Consider the following 20776-nt stretch of genomic DNA (forward strand, 5'->3'; position numbering starts at 1 on the left):
GTAGGTAAATGCTACGTTTTTTACGAGGGGGAGGTTAGAATTTTGTGACCAAATGCTACGAGGGGGGAGGGAGGGGTCAAAAATCGCCGAAAAAAAGCTACGTCATTTGTGTACGGCCCCTATGTAATTTTTTTCATCTCCCGGGCGCTTTGCATGGGACGAGGGGGAGGGGGTAGGTAAATGCTACGTTTTTTACGAGGGGGAGGTTAGAATTTTGTGACCAAATGCTACGAGGGGGGAGGGAGGGGTCAAAAATCGCCGAAAAAAAGCTACGTCATTTGTGTACGGCCCCTTAGCTAATTCGAAAATGACGTCCAACGTTCATTGCGGATATGTAGAACTTTTTAAATAGGAGTGCATTCGAATAATTACATCAGTGATTTTTCTCACTGCGGTTAGATAGTACGATTTAATCTAATAAATGGGTCACAATTTCATGACCCCCACTTTCACTGGTTAACACACGTTTGGCTATTATTGGATTAGCTCTAATCGAATCATCGCTAGCCACATTTTCATTCACCATATACCAGCTTTAGGGTACTTACCCGGTAATGCGAGGGCAGGGACGGATCGACGGATAGCCGGCTGCAGGTTCCATCCGAGGGTAGAGCCTGGGCTGCCTGATGTAACCGCGTATCCGAGGCGGTTGTCGAGGAAAACTTATCCAGGAATTGATCGGGTGGCTTCGAACGGCCCCTTTTGCTTAATCTATGCCGAAACGCGTGTAGCCAACGGTTCAGCGAGCCTCGACCGTTGGACGATTCCTGCAATCGAAAGAAAATAAATATAACATATAACAAATTAGTAGGGGAGTCAACTGTAAAAAAAACTAATTCTTCGATGATTTCACGCCGATGGCGACTAGCAGTTGGATCACAAAATTATGTCATTCTCACTTAGAGCAAATTTTAATCTTCTTCTAATCTTATTATCTTTATTCCGTATCTATTTTAATCTTACTCCGATATAATGGAAACGAATCCTACGCACAGTTTGTGGGTGATGGTTGAAAACGATCGAAAGCAGTAGTTTTAGTTTCCGCATGCTACGATTAGAATTAAAATTCAGACAAAGTCTTCATAGCGTGACAGAAAGTAGAGTAGTGGATTGGGAGTCCTAAGAAAACTTATTTAATAGAAGACACCTAACGAAAGAGAGTAGAGAAAGTTCTACGACATACAAATATCCTATCTACGCAGCTTGGAACATATTTCGTTCGGTTTGGTAGATTTAAATATAACATTGCAATGAGTCAAGATGTTATCTGAAGTAATCCCAGCAGAATAAATGCCTTACGGCCTGAATGAAAAACTTTCGCTTTAACCTACCCGTTGGACGAACATTGGGTTAAGTATGTCAATGAAAAGGATTCACAAATTTTCGAACGGCTCGTCCCGCAACACGACATTGCCCCAAGACAGTCCCAGCGCGCTGTTAAACGCTTATCCAAAGGTCACGTTTCACAGTCTAACTTTCTCAAGTTCCTCATTAAATAAGAATGAGACTTTTCCAGCAAGAATCCAACTCGCCTGTCATAATAGCACTCCAGGCCCGGGCGTGCAATTCCATAATCGGACCTAAAGCGCAACACTATTAAAGCCGCAGATCGGTGGAGCAGCGAAAAAGAGGATATTGTCGTCCTTAATTAAAAGCTCATTGCGAATAGGAAGCAGGCAGGATGGAATAAACTCGTAGCTCGACCGGAGTTGATAAACTTCCTTCAACTTATTCACCATGACGGAAGGCTAAAACTGTTGGATTCAATTAGGGGAAAGAAAGGGCGGATACTCTAAGGTTAAATTACAGATTATACTCCTCTATTATTGAATTGCTCACAAATTGTGCTGCTGAAGTAGTAATTGCGAGTTACATTCATACTGGCTTTGATGTTAGACATAGAGGACCGTCACTTTTAAATTTTGTTGGGGAAGATGGACATCTGACATGACTATAATTACTTACTGATCCTTACAATACACGGTAGATTTACCCCTTTTTGCCTTTCTCATATAAAGAAAGGCTATGCAATCACTGTAAAAATCGACTTTTTAACCGAGGCCCGTAGGGCCGAGTGTCATACACCATTCGATTCAGTTCGTCGAGATCGGCAAAGGTCTGTGTGTGTGTCTGTATGTATGTGTGTGTGTATGTGTGTGTGTGTATGTGTGTGTGTCATTTAAACTCACACAATTTTCTCAGAGATGGCTGAACCGATTTTCGCAAACTTAGTTTCATCTGAAAGGTATAACGCTCCCATAAGCTGCTATTGAATTTTTAGTTGATCCGACTTCCGGTTCCGGAGTTACGGGTTGAAGAGTGCGGTCACACAGCAAATTCCCATATAAACTGGTACCACCATGATGTTCAAATGATGTAAAACATATTAAAATTGATGTAACATTACTCTAGTTTGCGGGTCTGGATCACTAATGATCAATCAAAGCAGCTTTGACCACATTGGCCACCTATGACAGTTCATGACGCTCCCGGGGAACCCGCCAAGTTCCTAAGCTAATATCACACCCATTCCCCAACGAATTCTCTACCGATTTTTACAAACTTGATTTCAAATGAAAGATACAGTAATGCCATTGACTGCTGCTGAATTTCATTCGGTTCTGACTCTTGCTTCCGGAGTTACAGGGGTGTTAGTAAGGATACACTGGAATTTCCCATATAAATCGGTACAATCGTAATACCTCAGAGGCTAAAAACTATTGAAATGGTCACCAAATTACTTCTAATCGCAGATCTAGATCACTGATTGCCAATCAAACATTCTTTGAATATATTGTCCACTATCGACGATTCCGGAAGTCCGGAATTCCGGGCATATTCCACAATTAAAGTCACATCGGTTCTTCGGTGATGACTGAACCGATTTTCTCAAATCAAGTCTCAAATGGAAGGCAAAATATGCAGTTGAGTATTACGTCGCCGCCCCTCCTCCCCCCGCCTTGCCCTTACACCTCCCTCCTTCATCACTCCCCTCCCCTTGGACCACCCTCACGCCCGCATTTCCTTCATCCACCCCGTATACCGAAATAAGATGAAGGATTTCTGACGCATCCTCCACTCTCACTCTACTAACCCCCATTCCCTCCACTTTCAAACCCATTCCACCAACATTTCAAAATATAATTACATGAAGATAACATTGAACTCATGCTTATTAAGCAGGCACGTAGCCAGAGGGGGGGCTAGGGGGCTAAAGCCCCTCCCGAAATGTTTGAAAAATAAATTTAAAAAACCGGCGACTTTTAATAAAATTTGTTGCTCATTTGGTTTGAACAAATTATTGAGAATAAGTTTCTAACCACCGAAGGCAATGATCACGAAATTCAGTATGCTTTATGCTTTTGCTCGAGCCAGTGCGAAGCGAACGACAAAAACAATAACTTTTATATAGTGTGCCTTGTCTGAAGAATACAAGAAACTGTTACTTTAATTGTAGCTGTAGTAATCTGTCGAGATTAGTGAGTAGCAGAAGCAAGACAGAGCATTCATAATGTTGAACATTTCCTGAAGGTGTAAATGGAGATTAGACTTTCGGAAGCCGCCTTTATCGAGTTCTACCATGGCAGCCATTTAGCGCTCAACAAATTAGCCCAGACGAAACCATTCATTTCGCACAACTTAAAGCACAAAGTTGTGTGTGGCAATGCTATAATTAAGATCCTCCTGTATATTGACGATGACAAAATGAATGTTCCGCTACAAGATCGGATACCGCTTACTCACAGATTAATGTCACATTTGGGAGAAATGGAATCTATTTGGAAGGGCAATTATTGAGGGCGAGAAGCAAGGAAGATATTCGCGAACATAAAAGCAGCAACTACGATGATGACACGGAAATGTACAATAGCGAGATAGAAATGAACAACTACCCCCCCCCCCCCCCCAAGACATAGTTGGTGAGGAAATAAATATTTCCTTGCGTCTAAAACAGGTTTCCACGTGCAATGGCTAATCGCTTGCGCGAGATCTGTAGGACAACCATTTTAACTCGTTATATTATTTTTATTGTTTACATAAGGAAATATATAAAAGACCCACGACCCCGTTTGTTATTTTTAAATTATAATTTTTTGTATTGTACACAATTTTGAATTTCTGTATTAGGTCAGTGCACACTGTACACTCTGTTCTCTGTACTGTGCTACACAAAAAGTATTTCAATTTGTCTGAGAACGATTGAGCCGAGAAGCAAATTTTTGTTTCGCGTCATTTTAACGCAATACCATTTTTATTGACGCTACATTTCATTGTTACGAGGAATTCGTTCCGTACTAATACACTGTTAATCCGTAAATCCGTGATATCAGCAACAAACGTGTAAAAGAAAATTCTTTCAAAAGTGGACCGGCAAAAAGTGGTAAAACAATAGGCAATCACGAAGAGCGAAAAAAATGTTGGGACTGATTGAATCTATAAGCCAATAAGTTGGGATAAGGGTTTCGATTTCATGTATTCAGTATGTGACAGGCTTTCGTTCCGTTTTTGCTCGTCATGGAATAAAATGAGAGAGATAATCTTCAATAAGAGAGAAAAGAGAGGAAAAAATCAACCAATCGAAATCGACTCAAGAAAACTCTTCTATCTTTACTATACACTCAACACGAGTTCTTTCCGAATTGCGCTCTGATCTTCTGATTTCGTCTTCGTTGCGTTAGGTGCAACAACTTTAATTGAAACTCAAATAGTGGTAAAACAAACATGTAATCAGAGAAACATTACAACTTTCTTCAAGAAATCATACATCTCTTCCAATCTTGATGATGATTGAAAAAAAATCAAGAGCTAATTATGTTTATTTATAAACAAACCAATTACTGAACAGATTAGTGTTCACATATTTGTTTAATGAATTGACAAAAAGTTTTGCAAAAGTTTCACAACGGATAATTTGCTGTAATTTAAAAACAGACAACTCTAAAAGAAAGCCTCTTCGGCAAATTAGATGCAAGTGCGATGTGTTCTCTTCCATGTGTCGGAAGCAAGTGATGCTGAAATTATTATCTATGTTTATAGTTTCTAGTTATTTTGGTGGTGTCATCAATGTTATATTTAACAAATTTTACGTAAATTAGAAGCATTGACTAATCAGTGCTAAGTAATTTTCTTTCGATTAGGGGAACATGGGGAGACTTGACCAAGCGCAAAATTTTATTTTCGGCTATGGCGTCTTCTATTCGATTCTTAATTTTTTTTTCAAAAATATTTTTATACTTGTTTCGATCCCTTAAGGTAATTTTGAAAGTTTGGAGTAAAAAATCCTTTCCTTGCAGAAAATATTACGTGATTAATAAATTTGCATTAAATGATGTAATTTTTTATCAAACTTTGTATGGACATATCTACTCGACTACTAATTACTATTAAAGGACTAATATACCATCTTAATCCTTGTGAAGCAGTGAAATGATTTTACATCAACTGGAACATTGGAATAGTTATTACTAGATTTGGCATGAAATTGAACGCAATAACTAATGTTGGGGTGACTTGACCAAGTGGCGATCAGCTGAAGAAAGATACAAAATTCCTAATATTTATTATGCTTTGGTATCTACTGTTAACGTTAATCACGCCATAAAAAAATCCCACCCCAAACATAAGTCTTTATATTTTAAAATTTGTAAGCAAAGTTAGCAATAGTAGGACTGATTACGTGACGTGTGAACATGCAATGGAAGCAGTACAGTTAATCCTTAAAAAGAAATGCATTTAAAAAAATCAAAATTTATCAAATGCAACTCTTTTATATTTTTTCCTGCTACCTAAGGATCTCGACAACAGGGAAAAAAATAATTACAGTATGTTTTATGTCATTATTTTTTGTTATGTAACTTTTCAAAAATTAAATTAAAAATTCTGCAAAAAATCATGAAAACGCGCAATAGCTTTGCGCATTATATCTGAATGATTTTTGGGGGATTGAAGGCTTTTTTAGAAATTTATGCAGTTTTAGCTGAAAACCTGGTCAAGTCTCCCCATGTTCCCCTAGTGAATAAATTCTGAGCAGTTTCGCTCAGTAGGTTAAATTCTGGGTAGTTTCCATTAGTAGATTAAATCATTGAAATATATATTTGACATTGTCCAAAAACCCACCCAATTCCGAAATAAAACCTTCAAATGTTCAAATATAATATTTACTTAATCTAGGCAATCTTCTCAAGTTATAGCGGTTTTGCAAGATTGTTAAAAGTCAATAGAGGTATTCTTGTTTTGTAGGTATTCTTGCTTTGTAGTAAAATCAGTAGTTTTTTGCACTCACTTTACATTTTGACTTTTACTATAGTTTCAGGGATCTAGGAAAATCAGTCTACGATATTTTTAATTCGTAAGTACAATGATATAAAAAGTACCTAAAAGGAATCTACTTAAATAGATAAAAAGATAGTTATTCTGGTCGGTTCCGACAGCATGAAGTAACAAGTTACTTTACGCTTGTCCGGACATGCCGTAGACTCAGGTGATCCGCATTTCTAATGCCAAAAGACCCTGACTCCTACGGTAGCAGACAAAAAGTTAAGTCGCCGATGAGCTCTAAGCTTGTATATATGATCCTTCCACGCTTTTGTAAACTTTCTCCCTTCAACACCTTGCTCTCCCTTGAGTACTTTGGCTCTAAATATTGAAAAATATACTTCACCTTCCAGTCCCTTGCTAATTAAATGCCGTAAAAACTGTTAGTTATTCTGAGTTGCCTGATAATATTGTCGAAGATAGTCTTTAACCCATTCCCTATGAGAGTCAAATGAAAAAACATGTGTTTTTCTCAGGATTGTTTTGATTACGACATGATCAGTATCATTTAAATTGAAAATTTCATAAAGTCGAGTTAACGCAAACTTCTGATGAAGTCACAGAACTAGTAATAGTAGAAAGACGCCTGATCATAAAAATAGGAGTTGAACCTATTTTCTGCATCTACAAATCGCCTGCCTTATCAGAAGATTTGAAGCAAATTTCGACATTCATTTTGTTCGGACATTCTTTGCAAGGTAAACTTTGATTTCACACTGATATATTCCTATCCATGGGGACAACCTTGACGTTGGTTTCGTTCTCCTGATTAGCAAATGCGTGTAAAGTTTCGTGAGACGGGTTTTTGGATATTTTTTACTCATTCCAATTTAGCGTCTTCTACAAATTGTAAAGGTGTAGCGCATGTGTAGCATTTTCAAGCAGCGTAGCATTTTCAAGCAGCACTAAATACTTTGAACTCTTGAATATTCATTTTTGTAACTAGAGAAATTTCTAACTTGTAAATTAAAAATAATCAATTTTAATTCGTCTATGCACTATAGCCTTTCTTGTAAAAGACAACATATTATTAGTTACATGTTTGCGTATTATTAGGGTTGTTTAGTGTCTATTGTCTTAATTTTCGAATTGTTTTCACTAAGAACTTTTCATAATTACTTTCAGTTTCCAGTGATTATTTCAAGTCATCAGAAATAATACATTTATGCAATAATGTTTAAGCCCCTCCCGAAACAAAATCCTGGCTACGGGCCTGTTATTAAGCTAATTAAATACTATTCTTTTGCCTTTCTCATATAGAAAGGTTACGCAATTGCTCCAAAAACCGACTTCCTAACCGAAGCCCGGAGGGCCGAGTCTCATATAACATTCGATTCAGTTCGCCGAGATCGCAAAATATCTGTGTGTATGTATGTGTGTTTGTATGTGCGTATGTATGTGTGCATGTATGTATGTATGTGTATGTATGTATGTATGTATGTATGTATGTATGTATGTATGTATGTATGTATGTATGTATGTATGTATGTATGTATGTATGTATGTATGTATGTATGTATGTATGTATGTGTGTGTATGTGCGGATTTGTTAACAAAATGTCCACATCGGTTTCTCGGAGATGGTTGAACCGATTTTTAGAAACTAAGATTCAAATGAAAGGTATACTATTCTCATAGGTTGCTATTGAATATCATTTTCAACCGACATCTTGTTCCGGATTACGAGTTGAAGAGTATGGTTACAAAACAAAATTTGTTGTTTTGTCCACATCGGTTTCTCGGAATTTTCTGAACCGATTTTGACAAACTTGATTTTAAATGGAAGGTCCATCAGCTGCTGTTGAATTTTGTGTGGATCTGAGTTCTGATTCCTGAATTACAGGGTGATACGTACGATCACGCAGCAAATCTCGATTCTAACGAATTCTGCGATGAATGTAAAAAGGTAAAATTTTTGCCTTTCTCAATAGAAAGGTATTGCAATTGCTCTGAAAACCGACTTTTTAACGGAGGCCCGGAGGGCCGAGTGGCATATACCATTCGATTCAGTTCGTCGAGTTCGGCAAATGTCTGAGCGTGTGTATGTATGTGTGTATGTATGTGTGTATGTATGTATGTGTGTGTATGTGCGTCTGTGTGTGTATGTGACAAAAAATGTCACTCATTTTTCTCAGAGCTGGCTGAACCGATTTTGACAAACTTAGTTTCAAATGAAAGATACAACGTTCCCATAGGCTGCTATTGAATTTCTGATGGATCCGACTTCCGGTTTCGGTATTACAGGGTGGTGAGCACGATCACGCAGAAAATGTCGATTTTAATAAATTCTGCAATGAATGTATAAAGGTGAAAATTTTTCCAAAATATGACCACAACTGTTTCGATTTGTAGTATTAGGTCACTAACATCCATTCAAAGTCTTTTTGGCCACATTGGCCACCATCATCGGTTCTGGAAGCCCCGGCGGAAGTATCCAAATTCAGAATAACAGTCACATCGGTTTCTCGGAGATGGCTAGACCGATTCAACCAAACTTAGTCTCAAATGAAAGGTGTAGCGCCTTCGTAAATGGTTATTTAATTTCATCCCGATCTGACTTCCGGTTCCGGAGTTACAGGTTGTGGCGTGCGATCATATAGCAAATTGCGATTCAAACCGATACTCCGATGAAAGCAAAAAAGGTAAAAATTTCGCTAAAATGTCTCTCAAACAACTTAAATTTGCTGTTCTAGATCAACGACGGCCAACCAAACTTTCGTTGACTACATTGACCACCATAGACAGTTCCGGAAGTGCCCGGGAAAAGCGGCCAAATTGACGTACTCACATCAGTTTCCCGGAAATGGTTGGGCCGATTTTCACAAACTTAGTCCCAAATGATAGCTATAATATCCCCACAGATGTTTATAAAATTTCGTACGGATTGCGTATATGGGGCCGGAAATATAGACTAAATCGTCCGGTCACATATGAAATTCCCATATAAGCCGGAACTCAAATTTTTTTTTTTTCAAATTTCAGAAATCGAATTCGTATTTTTGATGCCAAACATCTTTAAAATGCATGAAACGTCGAGATTTTATGTTATCTCGAAAAATTTTTTTTTTGTAAAAATCGACTTTTTGGAACTGCCGATTTTGCACTTTTTTTCAGTTCAATATTACCGTGGCTGTTTTTTCTTCTTCAAAATTTTAGAACTCGAATAATGATTTATTTTCCTGTATATAGTTGTCATGTGATGTACAATAATAAAATGTAATATATGCATTTAAAAGCTTTTAATGAATATAAGCAACGCACACATTCTCGTGATTCATGATTGAGAAAGGCACAATTGCACCGCTAGGTGGATTAAAATAGGTTTTGTGTATATTTTCAAGACCCGCTAGACTTGGAACAAAGCTGTATGCGGTCGACCAAAGTAAGTGGTTTGTGTGATGATGTGGTGAATCCGCCATCAGTGCAAAGGCGCCGCCACCAAATTTTCAACTTTGCAGCCAAATATCTTTTAGTGTATCGCTGTATGAAGGGCAAAAAGGGTTGGCTCCATAAGCAGTTCTTATGTGCACTTCATAGGGACGAAGAATCTCATTGCAACAATAATATCAATACGTTTGAATAGCAGCATTTGCAATAGTTTAGTTTGTGTAAGAGCAGGGCCGCCGAGTGGGGGGGGGGGTGTTTCCCCCCAGGCCCGGAGTTTTGAAGGGGGCCCGGATTTTTAACAGAAACTAAAATTTTGACAAATACTTTTTCGACAAATTATTTGAGAATACAATTAAAAATCCAATATCATGTGTATGGGGTAACTAGAGCAGCGAAAATTCTATTAACATTTCAATAGTTTTGTTTTGAATTTTATATGTCATGGAGCATGAAGGGAACATCTCTCAGTTCACAATCCTGCAGCTGCCAATGATTCTAAGATGCATACGTTCAACTAAATTGCTAAATTGTGTTTGATTGATTTCGAAGAGAAAATTTAACTCTGCTACCAAACTAAATCAACTAGTTAGCAAGATTAGCTAACTAATGTAGCAAGTTAAATCCGCATACAAAATCTTTTCGTTTTGGAGGAATAAGCGTGAGATTTTGAACGTCGCTTTCTGAACGTAACGATTTTATTGTTATTATTGTTATTGTTGTTTCTAGAAATTCTAGAATTTCTAGAAATCAGTTACAACATTCTTGTAAAATATTTTAAGGTGTGCTAACACACCAACACAAATAAAAGAATAGTCCATGTTTTTATAGGATTATGAATGATTTCGAAACCAGCATAGCGTAAAATCCAACCAAAACCCTTATTTGAAATTTGATCCATGTTTCTCATTTTTTCCATTTTTTTTATTCCTACATGGATTTGTATTGTATTTGTATTTCTACAATTGTAAGATTCTGCCTTTTTATCTATTTGCATACTTTTATTTTATTCACCTTTTTACGTTCCTTACTTCTGCTTTTTTTTTCTATTCCTAACTCTATCACTTTAATTTATAGTTTTTTCTCTGTTATTTAATTTTATTCGCAATATTTCGAGAAAATTCTGCTTTCTTTATTTTTTTCTTATTGTTTCATATTTTAATACCCTGCTTTTTTATTTGTTTCTTTTGTCATTGCATATAATTTTTAGAATTAGTCTCTTTACTACATTTATTCTTGTCATAGTCTTTTTCTATTTCCTTTTTTTCATATTTTTTTGCTTTTCCAAAAGCATTTTAGTTCTTTACCTTTCTCCTATTTTCTTCCTCATTTTCTAGTTTTTAGCTGTCCGTTTATCGTAGTTTTATTTTTTCCCATTGCTCATTTAATATAATTTTATTTATTTTTATTTTACCTTTGTCTTAAGATTTAATTCGTTATTGTTATTTCTTCATGTTTTCCATTTAACCTATTTTGAAAGTACTTTTTCAGTTGACCATTTTCCTATACGTTAACATTGATTTTTTTAAATTTTCTTAAAGAAACATTTGATTTATCTTTTCTTGACACTATGCGCACTTTTTCTTAATTTTACATTTAGCTCGTTGTTTGAATTTATTTCAAATTTCATTTCTAGTGCTTTTTCCATTCTTTAAATAATAACCATTTTATTCATTTTTTTCGTGTTAATATCTTCATTTTTGTGTTCCTATAGTATACCATGTTGGCTTTTTTCAATTATTTTTGTTTTTCATTTTGTCTGTTTGCTCCGTTTTTGTTCAATACTTCCAATTTTCTTTACTTTTTCGTCTTTTCATCATTCCAATTTTCCAGTTTTTCAATTTTTTCTGGTTCGTCCATTTTTTAAATTTTTCTATGGTTATTTTATTCTTGTCTTTTATATATACTACTCTAGTTTTATGCATTCTTAACGTTTTATTTATTTTTTCTATTGCTTTAAATATGTCTTGTTTGAAATGTTAAATAAATTTTATTATTCTTGATTTATCGAGTTTTTCAGTTTTATGCATTTTTTTATATTAATGTTTGTATTCTTTTTAGTAGTTTTTTTCATTTTCATTACTTCTAAGATTTTTCCTACTTCCCAATCGATTTTTCATTATTTTCACCATTTGTTCAATAACGTTCGACTTTTTTAATCTTCACAATATGGTTTTCTAGTTTCCTGTTTTCCTTTATCAATTTTTTATAGGTTTTGTTTTGGTTTTACTCTATTAAACATTTTTTGACAATTGACATTAATTTGTTTATTTGGTTGATTTTGTTGTTTTAGCTCTTTTGCACATTCTTTTAATATTTAGTTTTCCTATTGTTTTTGCCTTTCTCATATAGAAAGGTTATGCAATCACTCTGAAAAACGTCAACCTAATCCCGGCCCGGAGGGCCGAGTGTCATATCCCATTCGATTCAGTTTGTCGAAATCGGAAAAAGTCTGTATGTGTGTATGTATGTATGTGTGTGTGTATGTGTGTGTATGTATGTGCGTATGTGTCAAATAATGTCACTCATTTTTCTCAGAGATGGCTGGACCGATTTGCCCAAACTTAGTCTCAAATGAAAGGTGCAACCTTCTCATCGGCTGCTATTGAATTTTGGATCGATCGGAATTCTGGTTCCGGAATTACGGGTTTCAGAGTGCGGCCACACAGAAATTTCTCATATAAACTATAGGAAAAATTAAAAATAGAATTTTTATTTTTGATGCTAAATGTGTTCAAGGTGCATGAAACGTCGAGATTTGATGCAAACTCGAAAAAAATTTGACGACGATTCACTTTTTTGGATTTTGGCACATTTTTGCCTTTCTCATATAGAAAGGTTATGCAATCACTCTGAAAAACGTCAACCTAATCCCTAATTTTTTTTTCGACTCGCATAAGGTTTCTGGATTTTAACAGGGGCGTAGTTGATGGTTTACGGAGAGAGGTTACACCCCCCCCCTCTACTGTTCACTCCCCTCCTTTAAAAATCTCCTTAAATCACCCCTCAGACCACCACCCCATCCAGCCCTCATACCCCTACCTTTCAACCCCATCATCTTTAAACCACCACTATATCACAAAGCATACCAATTTAAGCTGGGGAGTCGTTCGTTCAGGGGACTTTCGCCCTCCTCACATACCCACCCCCGCATGACAAAATGAGTTAGCAAGCAGATAACATTGATCTAATGCTGATTAGGTTAATGGAGTATGATATTTTTTTGTTTCATGTTCAACATAATTGTGGAAATGTCCATTACATTCTTAGTACACTTTGCACTTATACACAATGGCATGCCAGCCACGAACTTGATGAGCTACTTGTCGACGGTGAAACACTACCGTCGAAAAGTAGCTCATCAAGTTCGTGGCTGGCATGCCATTGTGTATAAGTGCAAAGTGTACTAAGAATGTAATGGACATTTCCACAATTATGTTGAACATAAAAAGCCTCCGTGCCATAGTTTAGAGAAACGAGAAAGGCACAATTGCACCGCTAGGTGGATTAAAACAGGTTTTTTTTTAATCTTTTGCCGTTGATCGCCCTTTAGATATTTTTAATTTTTGTGATCACTACATTTTTAATCTTGCCGTTTCCTTACTTTAATAAATACTATTACATAAATATAAAATTTCAGTACACTATACATAATACATACTCCAATGGATTTCAAACATTGACTTTTTTGTACTCAGGCAATACACAGTGGTGGGTGCCCGTACGTTGGACCCCCGGGCCCGTTTTTTCTCTCTGCGGCCCTGTGTAAGAGAAACGCGTCAAAATGACCGTACCATGACAGATAGGAATTATAACAACGACTCAATTCCGGATATTATTCTTAAATATTATATTTATATTTATTTATACTTATTTATATTTATTTACTCGTCTTTGATATTACGTCATACAGACTACTCCTAGATTAACTTAAATTCCTAATTCTGTTCTTAAAAATAGATTTTGTAATGTCGAAGTCAAAGGCAAAATAAACATTATTGAATGCTCTGACATATGAGCTGAGCGGTTGATTGTACCCGTAGGCTGTCCGGTGGAAATCTTCGAAAAGAAAGGCGTGGTTGCGCAGCGGACGACTAGGAACACTGATGTTTAGAGCTTGCAACAACATCGAGCAATTTATGTTGCTTACCAATAAATCGAATACCAGTAGTCGTTGGAAGCTGATTCGTCGAGAAAACAATGTTTGAAGGTCAATGAGTCGGCATCGGCTCTCGTAATCAGGTAAATGGTGCGGATCTCTCCATGGAAGCTGCCTCAAGGCGTAGCGAAGAAAGCTTTTCTGGACCCTTTCAATTCGAAGTGACAGTGTGCATTGGAATGGAGTCCAGACAGGAGCTGCGTATTCTAATATGCTTCGTACCAAAGAACAGAAAAGTGCCTTTAATGTGTATATATCGTTGAACTGAGACGTGTTACGACGGATGAATCCCAGTACTGCATATGCCTTAGCGGTTGTCAGCGCTGTATGATCATTGAAGTGCATCGTGTTGGTGAATTTTACTCTTAGGTCGCAGACGGTTTCTACACGCTCCAGAATTTGGTTGTTCAGAGTGTATTCATGCCTAATCGACGCCGAGTGAATGAGATTGCTTTGCATTTCTTGATGTTCACCTCCATTCCATTCTCTTTACACCATCGCGATAACAAATCAATGTCCAATTGTAGATCTGTACAATCTTCAGCAGAGTAGATAGTTTTATACATTTTTAGATCGTCAGCATACAATACTTTGTTGCAGTTTAAATGAAAGCATAGATCATTCACAAACAGTATAAAGATGAGCGGTCCCAGTTTACTGCCTTGGGGAACTCCAGAAGTTAATTGAAATGAATCTGAGTTTGAAGTATTCAGTTTAACATGCACGAAACGATCCGACAGGTATGAATGCAGCAATCCAGTTTCCCAAGAAGGAAATCCGAGTCGTCTCAGCTTCTCAATTGCTGGATCATGTGGAACTTTGTTGAATGCTTTTGAGAAATCTATGCAAATCGCGTCAACTTGTCGCCGTTTCTCGATCTCATGCATAACTTTGTACACAAAACACATGAGATTGGTTGTTGTCGACCGTTGTATCACAAAACCTACTCAGAGATGATAGGTTGTGACGCGTGATACAAGGCCTTGTGAACTATGGCTTCAAATACTTTTGCGATGCAATTTAGGATGGAAATTTCCCGATAATTTTCTACGTTGTGAATATCACCTGTTTTGAGGATTGGAATGACGAAAGCCGTTTTCCAGGCTTCCGGAAATGTTGCCTCCGAAAGTGATAGATTGAAGATGTGCGCTATGGGACGTGACAAAGCATTAGCACATTCTGTTATGAAAAGTGGCGGCAGACCATACACTCCAGCGCCTTTAGAAGTATCAACTTTCGTGAGTGCGGCGTAAACTTCTTCTTGGCCGACTGTTAATGATGGGAGATTCAGGTCATAATTAACAATGCGGTTCCAGGTGCTAGATGAAGGTGTGGGCGCTTCTGTTTTGAAAACACTTTTAAAGAATTCGGCAAACAGATTGGCAGAGTCTTTTGGAGAAAATTAAATTAAATATTATTATCTTCGATCCACGTACCGTAATCCATGAAACAGTTCGTACCATACCCTGGTGCACACTCCCTTCCCAGTACAATCATTTATAAAGTAATATAATATGTATTATTTGACATACGCGAAAATGTAAAATAATTGTAAATATTTAATATTCGTGGAGGGCTTAACAATTATTCAATATTTATTGTATCCACTACTTACTTTAACTGTTCTATTTTCAATTACCAAAAATCCAACGATCTACAACCCATCTTCCTCATTCTCTGTTTCTTCAGTCCGTTGTTCCAACTCGCTGTAAATTAAAAATAGCGATCGAATCATACTACTCTGTGATAGTATCCCTTGAAATAATATTCCACTTTCTCTTCCACTGAACTTTACTTCCTACTACTAAAGTTGATCATATGTGATATAATGCAAATAAAACGTTACTAATAAAACGAAATACAATGAATTCATAATGCAACGAGCAAAAAAGATTAAATCAGCTAGAGTCTCGGCAGGGCTCCTCGTCAGAAATACTCACTGCAATTGCAGACGAGCCGGGAATTGTCACCCACTACAACACAACTTAAGGCCAATTGCAGCGGGCCGTGATTCTGAATGTGATATTCATTGTACGGTTCAGATATTTGCGGGCGTAGGGACTTGACATTTGCGTGCATCATCGCGAAGGGCTCGAGCGTTTACCTGCTTGATCGCGTGGGCGTTTGTCTGTCGCGTGTACTAATGTGTATGTAACCTCGCGTGTATAAATTCTATTTTATGACCGTGAGTCCTTTCGCATACTCGCGGGTGTTCTTGGATGATCACGCGCGTACCAGGAAACTGATACTTAGTTTTCGGTGTACGGTTCAGATGCTAGAAGAAAGTGAGTTCTTCTATATCCTTAGAATTGCCGGTCGTGTCGCCGTGGTGTATAGTGCATATGAGCGTTATTTTTTGATTGGTCCAACAGAATATGTGGACCTAAGTTGCTAGGACGGCGAGTAAAGATTTTCGGACATGACCGATTCATGATTGGGCGAACACGGCATTTGTGGGTTTGCGTTTGACACAGCGTCGTATGTACTAAAACCGTCACCTTATTGCCGGGGTATTATCAAGTTTGCGCGATCACAGCCGTAGTTATGCTTGAATGATCGCAAAGGGCTTAAGCGTTCGTATGTTAACGTGCTTGTCGCATGTGCCCGCGTGTATGTTTCTTAGCGAATATAAATTCGATTTTATGTCGCCATGCAACATATTGTTTAGTGGATAGGAGCGTCTTTTTTGTTTGGTCCATCTGAAGACATTGGACCTATGCTGCTAGGGTCGAGGATAGGGAATTCCGGACGTAACCGAGTCATGACCGTGCGAACGTGGGCGTTTGTAGGTTCACACCTAAGGCCGCTGTGGTGAGTTTATAAGTGCTAAAACGGTCACTTAGTCATCAAGATGTTATCCTATTTGCGAGATCGCGGGCGTACGTGTGCAAGGTTGATCGCGAACAACGCGAGCGTTTTTATGTTAACGTTTTTGTAGCGTGTGCTAGCGTGTATGTAACTTCGCGTGTGTACGTTGCTTTTTATAATTGTGTCGCCATTAGCATATTCGCGTGTTCTCGAATGATAGCGTGTATAGTATTAGATTTCACTAGAGCTCCCGGTCATATCGCCATGGAACGTATTGTGTAGTGAAAATGCGCGTCATTTTTTATTGGTTCAACTGAAGGCATGAGTCTAGGCTGCTAGGATCGAGGATAGACTCCCGGACATGATCGATTCATGATTACGCGAGCGGTGGGTTGATGCCTGAGATCGCGTTTGTAAATTTATAAGTGCTAAGCCGCTCACTTAATAACCGGGGTGTTTTAATATTGGCGAGATCGCCGGCGTAATTATGTGTGGATGATTGGAATTGCACATTCGCGTTTGTGACCAAGTTTGTCTTATCGCGAAGGCCACGTTAGTACATTTGGAATGAGATATTCCGAGTGTATATGAGAGAATAAACAATTGATTGTGTTAGTGAGCGTTAGTATGGTCTAATTTAAGATAGAGCAATAAAATAAAAAGTTTAAATCAGACAAACGATATTGCGGGCTATGGGCCCTTTACGAAGGAGTACAGAGTGTATATTCCAGCTAATAGGGTTGAAGTCTGCGGGGTAGTCTCCGATTCGAGTTTGAGCTGCGAGGACCTGCTGAAACATGGGATTGGCTATTTCAAAGACCCCATGCTTAAGCCAGTGAAGATACTGGAGTGCAAACGTTTGCATTCAGCATCAGTCGCAGCTGAGGGGAAACAAATATACGTCAACTCAGACTCTTATCGGGTGACCTTCGCCGGTTCTACTCTACCCAACTACCTTCTCTTTGACAAGGTTCGTCTATCTGTTCGCCTCTTTGTGCCGCGGGTCACGAACTGTACTAATTGCAAAAAATTGGGACACACAGCCTCCCATTGTAGCAATAAAGCTCGTTGTGGAAATGCGGTGGGAGTCATGCGAAGAGATGTCAAAAAGTGTCTCTACTGTAGGGGAAACCCACATGATCTCCCTCCATGTCCCACGTACAAACAGCGCGAGGAGAATCTTAAGCGTTCCCTTCAGGGACGCTCGAAACGATCTTTTGCAGAAATCCTTAAGATAGCTACGCCACCTGTCTCTACGAACATCTATACCAATTTGTCTACTGACAAAGGCGACTGTGATGAACCACAGGACGGAACATCTTCTGTTGTGCCTAGAAGCAATAGAAAAAGGAGGAACATTTCTTCTCCCAAACTTCGTCTCAAAGGTCAGAAGGTGTCTCTTCATGGCCCCCTTAAAATAACTACTCAAGGAAGTACTGGTGCATAACCGAAGCAAGTCGCTCCCTGACTCAGTCGTGAGCTCAGAAAAGGAGTTCCCAGCACTTTCAGGAACATCAAACACCCCAAGTGTTCCCATATCTCAGCCAGGGAAAGAAACCAGCGGCTTGGCTTAATAAATTTCTCTGACATTGTAGACCGTATCTTTACAGCACTAAATATTTCTGACCCTCATAAAAGCATCTTAATAAGCTTTCTCCCTGCAGTAAAAGCATTATTGATGCAGTTCACGGCGAAATGGACCCTCCTTTCAGAGATTGTATCCTTCGATGGCTAATTCATCGAACGAGGTCAAGGATTTAATCACTGTTCTACAGTGGAATTGCAGAAGCATTATCCCAAAAATCGATTCCTTTAAAATCTTACTAAATAACTTGAAACGCGATGCATTTGGACTATGCGAGACATGGCTAACTTCAGAAATAGACCTACACTTCCACAATTTTAACATTATTCGCTTGGATCGAGAAGACTCTTACGGAGGAGTACTTTTGAGTATCAAAAAGTGTTATTTTTTCAATCGAATCGACCTCCCCTCGACACCAGGCATTGAAGTTGTCACTTTCCAAATCAGAATTAAAGGCCCCTAGAGCCTCAGTTAGCCACCGAAGGCTTTACGATATTGCGGAACTTCTCCCCGCACCGAGGCTAGTTTTAGAGGACTTCAATTCAACTTCAATATGACCAATTTGAATACGGGTGAAATGACACGGATTTCGGACCCTCCAGCGCATCCGAACGCCTTAGACCTGTCCCTTTGCTCGACATCGCTTCGTTTAGATTGCATGTGGAATCGTAAATAATATTGCTAACGGTTCAGGGCCACTGAATACAATCAATGTTTCGTATGACCTCACACGAAATATTGGTTGGAAGAACTACGCGTCCGCGATATCCGACAAAATCGAGTCCACTCAAGAGCTTCCTCCGGAGGAAGAACAGGGGTTCCTGGCTGGCTTGATTCTCGATACCGCTATTCAAGCTCAGACTAAAGGCGTACCAGACGCGAACTCTCGCGGGCGTCCTCCCTATCCATGGTGGCACAAAGAGTGCTCAGACGTGCTCCAGATGACTGGAGGCAAGTGAAGGTCATCGCCATTCAAAAACCAGGAAAACCAGCCTCCGACCACAACTTGTATCGACCGATTGCGATGCTGTCCTGTATCCGAAAGTTGTTCGAGAAAATGGTCTTGTTTCGCCTCGATAATTGGGTTGAAGCAAATGGCTTACTGTCAGATACACAATTTGGTTTCCGCAAAGGCAAAGGGACGAACGATTGTCTTGCGTTGCTCTCAACAGTAATTCAAATGACCTATGCTAGCAAAGAGCAGATGGCATCAGTTTTCTTGGATATTAAGGGGACTTTTGATGCAGTTTCTATCAAAATTCTTTCTGAGAAGCTGCACCAGCATGGTCTTTCACCGTCTCTAAACAACGTTTTGCTAAACTTGTTATCTGAGAAACATAACATTTTTCAAATGGTGATTTATCGATATCACGAAATAGCTGCATGGGTCTTCTCCAGGGCTCATGTCTAAGCCCCCTTCTCTACAATTTTTACATGAATCACATTGACGAATGTCTTGTCAATTCCGGCACGCTAAGGAAACTTACAGATGACCGTGTAGTCTTTATTACAGGTCCCAAAGCCATTGATCTGCAAGGACTATTGCAAGATACCTTGAACAATTTATCTGCTTGAGCCCTTCAGCTGGGTATCGAATTCTCTACGGGGAAAACTGAGCTAGACGTTTTCTTTTTCTTCAAAAAAACGTGAACCAGCGCAGCTACAGCTTCAATTAATGGGTCAAACTATTTCCCAGGTTTTAACTTTCAAATATCTTGGAATCTGGTTCGACTCGAAAGGTACCTGGGGATGTCACATTAGGTATCTGAAACAGAAGTGCCAACAAAGGATCAACTTTCTCTGTACAATAACCGGAACATGGTGGGGTGCCCACCCTGTAGAACTGATCAGGCTGTACGAAACAATAGAGTCTAAACCCATTTTGGCTCAAATTGGTTTAACTCAATTTTCCATTTTGGGAATTAATATTGTATAATGTCAGGCGTTTGAATCTTTAACTAAATGACAAGAGTTCGTTTTCGCTTTCTCGTCAGCTAATCATAGTCGCTGTACATTCGTAACCGAACGTGTACCGAGTAACAAGTGCTTTTTGTTCTCTCCGGTGTGGTTTAGTTTTTTCGGTAGTACGAAGGTGCTTGCTGTGGCAGAGGCTGCAGTAAAGCATTACTAATAAACAGTCCCGCGAGTGTTAGTTATTACCTGCGATATCGGTGAAGGTAGTGCAGTGAAGTGCGTTACTAAACAGTTTTCTTGCCTGAAAGACGGCTTTGTTTAGACGAGCTATATCAGCTCTCTACTTTGTGAAGGTCACGCGGGTGACGGATAAAACAAACGAAGGATCAATTCACCTACCAGCTCGTCAGGAACCAACTGGTGAAGTGTTTCGTTTTTTACTTTTCTTATCGATTTTTTTATTATTGTTTTTGATTTTTTTTATTTTGATTTAAATTAAATAGTGCGGTCGAGCGTGTTGCTCCCGCAACAAAATGGAACAAACAGAAGGATCACCCTCCGAAGACGAATATTATGGGGAAGAAGAACGTATATCTGATACTGAGACAGAT

At 38.5% G+C, this 20776-nt stretch overlaps 1 protein-coding gene across 4 annotated transcripts in view; it reads right to left on the bottom strand.

The window, feature by feature from the left end:
* Positions 1–20776, bottom strand: part of LOC131681668 (cyclic nucleotide-gated cation channel subunit A) — a 651507-nt gene that overhangs the window by 141456 nt on the left and 489275 nt on the right. For all 4 annotated transcript variants that reach the window (XM_058962615.1, XM_058962618.1, XM_058962617.1 and 1 more), the window contains one exon: positions 549–767. In XM_058962615.1, the coding sequence (XP_058818598.1) occupies positions 549–767 (219 nt within the window). The remainder of the gene's footprint in view (positions 1–548; positions 768–20776) is intronic.

The sequence above is a fragment of the Topomyia yanbarensis genome, chromosome 2, assembly GCF_030247195.1.
Source record: "Topomyia yanbarensis strain Yona2022 chromosome 2, ASM3024719v1, whole genome shotgun sequence".
NCBI lineage: Eukaryota > Metazoa > Arthropoda > Insecta > Diptera > Culicidae > Topomyia > Topomyia yanbarensis.